Source organism: Numenius arquata, chromosome Z (assembly GCF_964106895.1).
Source record: "Numenius arquata chromosome Z, bNumArq3.hap1.1, whole genome shotgun sequence".
In the NCBI taxonomy this organism is placed as follows: Eukaryota; Metazoa; Chordata; class Aves; order Charadriiformes; family Scolopacidae; genus Numenius; species Numenius arquata.
Genome location: NC_133616.1, coordinates 28,520,273 through 28,524,060, shown reverse-complemented (window position 1 = coordinate 28,524,060; position 3,788 = coordinate 28,520,273). Strand labels below are relative to the sequence as shown.

General features: G+C 49.6%; 1 protein-coding gene across 1 annotated transcript; it reads left to right on the top strand.

Moving 5' to 3' along the window:
• Positions 1-264: 264 nt before the first annotated feature.
• DMRT2 (doublesex and mab-3 related transcription factor 2) lies at positions 265-3,536 on the top strand. The gene is made up of 3 exons (XM_074166702.1): positions 265-615; positions 701-803; positions 2,479-3,536. Exons 1-3 carry the CDS (start codon positions 265-267, stop codon positions 3,534-3,536), a joined length of 1,512 nt encoding a protein of 503 aa, XP_074022803.1.
• Positions 3,537-3,788: the final 252 nt, after the last annotated feature.

Sequence of the window (3,788 nt, the reverse complement as noted above, 5' to 3'; positions counted from 1 at the left end):
GACGCGCTCCTTTCTGCGGCGGGCAAGCACAGTTCCCCGGGAAGCCGGAGCGGGCGGGGGAAAAAGTGGCCGTCGAGGGGCACGGGGGGTGATGACATCCCGAGCGGGCTCTGCCATGGCTTCCCGACGGGGGCGCGTCTCGGCCGGGTTGCCGGCGGGCCAGGTGGCGGCGGGCATCGCGGGAGCCGGGTGTGCCCGGGCTGCCGTCCCGCCGCGGGGGCGGGCGGCCTGACACCTCTCTTGCAGCTGCGCCGCCGAGGAGCCATGGCCGAAGGACGCGCCGCCGCCGACTGGGAGATCGACGTGGAGAGCGTGGAGGGGGAGGCGGCCGAGGCCCCCGACGCGCCGCGCAGCAGCGCCAGCCCGGAGGAGGAAGAGGAGGAGGAGGAAGGCGAGGAGGCGGCGGCGGCGGCCGCACGGAGGGGCGAGCCGCGGAAGCTGAGCCGCACGCCCAAGTGCGCCCGGTGCCGCAACCACGGCGTGGTGTCGTGCCTGAAGGGACACAAGCGGTTCTGCCGCTGGCGCGACTGCCAGTGCGCCAACTGCCTGCTGGTGGTGGAGCGGCAGCGGGTCATGGCCGCCCAGGTGGCGCTCCGACGGCAGCAGGCCACCGAGGTGAGAGGGGACGGGAGAGGTCGGGAAGGGACGGGACGGGGTGGGCGGCCCTCGGGCTAACGGCGCCGGCCGGTGGCTCTCCTAGGACAAGAAGGGTCTGGCGGGGAAGCAGGCGAGCGTGGAGCGCAAAGCCGTCTACCAGAGGCACGTCCGAACGCCCAGCCTCCTGGCCAAGAGCATCCTGGAAGGTAAGCGCGATACCCCCGCCTTTCCGCGGGCTGCCCTCGGCTCCGGCCGCCAGCGGGGAAACCTCGCTCTGCCCCGGGAGAACCCCCAGCTCCCGGCCCAGGCGCGGCTCCTCACAGACACGCGTGAAATGCAGCGTTATCTCCCCAAATATACGAGGAACGGCGTTAAAGCGCGGTCCGCTACCGGCGCCGGGTGGCCGAGGCTCCGAGGGTACCCGCCACCCGCGCCCGAAGGGGTGCCGGGTGCCCTCGGAGCCTCCGCCCGCGGCTTCTGCCCTTCGTGGCTGGAATTTCAGTTACTGCATATAATGCCTGAAATGCTAGCAACGGTAATTTGAAATTTGAGAGTTACTGTTACAAGCTGACATTCTTTTTACATGACTACCCAGCGGCGTTTGGCAGCGCAGGGTTCTTTATTTGCGCTTGTTTTTTATCAACAAATGAGTAAATCAATAAGTTTTTTTTTTCCTCTTCCTTTTGATCTGAACGCCTAACACAGCAGCACCGTTTGCTGGCTTATCAATAGTAAGATATGCGTAATAGGCTGCTCTTTTTTTTTTTTTTTCTTTTTTCCTGTTGAAAACGTTAGCTGTGGAACAATGACATTTTAAAGATGGATATTTTAGTGAAAGGGTGCATTTTTTGTTCCCCCTGCCCTCTTCGGATTGTGCCCAAATTTATTTCTAGGTCTGCTTTAATTACTTTCTGAACTGTAGCCCTGTAAAACATCACAGTTCTCAAATCTACCTTCCCTTTCCCCCCTGCCAAAATAGAATGCTCTTTTCTTTGCCTGTGCAAGCACAATTAAAATTTTGTCCTGTTAGAAACCTCTAATTTTCGTCTATAATTCCCTCTTTAAAAAAAGTCTCTTCTGTATTCTTTCCTCTAATTTATCTTAACTTTCTTTTTCTTTTCTCCTAGTTTTTCTTGGAATTTTCTGCCATCTGTAGGAATGTGTACATAGTGATTCATCTTTAGAGAATAGAAAAAGCATCAGCTGTAGGTATAGATAACTTCCTTGGCAATGGGGAAACCTGTGTGAGAGGAATGAGAGTGAAAACAGGTAAAACCCTGTTCTCCTTATTCATGTAAGTAGTTCCATTAATTCAATGGGATTAATGGAATCTGGGTAGAGCAAACAGGATTGGACCCTATCAGTTATATTAAATGAATCCAGTTAGCCTGGTAATTGAATATACTGGAGACTCCATGTTTATGCTTTATTAAGGTTCTTTTTTCTCTTTATTTTTTATTTCAAATAAAATATTTGAATATTTTTTGTATTTTTTAAAAAATTGATGGTTATCTCCTTAAGTTGCATGACACAATACTAGTCATAACACACAGAAGTGCTTTGCCATTCCCCCCGCTCCCCGATCTGCTGTTTTGGAGTTGCTTTTTAAGGTTACTAATCAGCTAGCTTTGAAGGAGACTACACATGTCAGAGGAGCAGGGCTTGCTTATCGGCGTTGAGGAACTTATACTGAATGTGCCTGATGGCGTGGGGAGCTAAGCCTCTGTGGCACAATGTCTTCAGTAGGAGCTGATGGTGTCCAGGGTTTGTAGCAAGTGCTCGGCGCCTGTTGGGACTGGCTCCAAATGGAGCCCTTTCACAAACACAGCTTTAATGTCTTTCTTATGCAGCTTCATTCCTAATGCTGCTTTGTTGTTTTAGGTTACCGTCCTATTCCAACAGACCCTTACCTGGGAGGGAATTCACCTTTGCCACCCCCTGTAAGTGACAGGATGAGAAAGAGACGGGCTTTTGCTGATAAAGAGTTGGAGAACATTATGCTAGAGAGGGAGTATAAAGAGAGAGAGATGATGGAAGCTACACAAGCAGCTGCCCTTTTTCTCCCTAACCGCATGATGCATGGAGCTGAATACAACTCGTATAAAACAGCCTTCAACACTACACAAGTTGATACTCCAAACAAGGAGTTTTGCAATTTTTTACCAACCTGCCTTGATCTAACCATGCAGTATGCAGGATCCAGCAACATGGAACTAATTTCTTCAAATGTGAGTGTAGCTACTACCTACAGGCAGTATCCCCTGTCCTCTAGGTTCTTAGTGTGGCCAAAATGTGGCCCCATTAGTGATGCTCTCCTCTACCAGCAATGCTTGTTGAACGCTACTACTGTCCAAGCTCTCAAACCTGGGGCAGGTTGGGATGCCAAGGTCTCACAAAGTCAGGACTGTCCAAACACTGAGCATGACATCATCTCTCCAAAACTGGAAAATCCACTCGTTCTGACACACACACAAGACATTCAGCAGTCAGGTAATGAGATACTGTGCCTTCCTCAGGAAGCTCGTGAGAGGTCAGCTTTCTCTCCCCCGAAAAGGACTTTCGCTCAGATTTCTGACAAGGATTCTCTGGCACCTCAGGAACAGATATTAAGCAAGATCAGCAAAGACAGTACCAAGCCCCCTCCACCGCTCAAATACAACCCATTTCAGTCACTGTTCCAGCAAACATTTCCTGACAGATCAGGAGCAGAGCTGAGAACATCATTTGTCAAAGAGACTTTTGAAGATGCTTCTAAGAAATACAGAGAGTGTGCCATTAAAGAGAACCAAAAATACAAGCTTACAATAGACAAATGCACAAAAGACTTCTTTGGGGCCAAACAGGCCACAATAAAACTTTCAACAACTGAGCCACTGTCTTTTTCAGTTGAATCCATCCTTAAACGACCTTCTTCTGCAGTTGCTAATGTCTCTCAATGAATAAACTATACCTTCAGTGTAGAGAGTTTATGTGCTTTGCTTTCTGCAGAGTTGCTACTGCCTGCCTTGTGTCTTAAAAGATTTGTAAAGAGGAATTTCTACTGTAAATGGTAATTCTTTCTTTTATCTCAAAATGATGTACATAAATATGCATGTTTTCTCTTCTGAAAAAATAAATATATTTAATTTTTTTAAATTTAAACTGCATGTACAGACTGTAAGGTGTTGTTATGTTAAGCAGCACTTCAAACC

Bases quoted from the DNA above. Each gene is read 5' to 3' on its own strand.
- DMRT2 (XM_074166702.1), top strand. From the start codon at position 265: ATGGCCGAAGGACGCGCCGCCGCCGACTGGGAGATCGACGTGGAGAGC. The intron at 616-700 runs GTGAGAGGGGAC...TGGCTCTCCTAG, and splicing joins GACGGCAGCAGGCCACCGAG to GACAAGAAGGGTCTGGCGGG. The intron at 804-2,478 runs GTAAGCGCGATA...TTGTTGTTTTAG, and splicing joins GGCCAAGAGCATCCTGGAAG to GTTACCGTCCTATTCCAACA.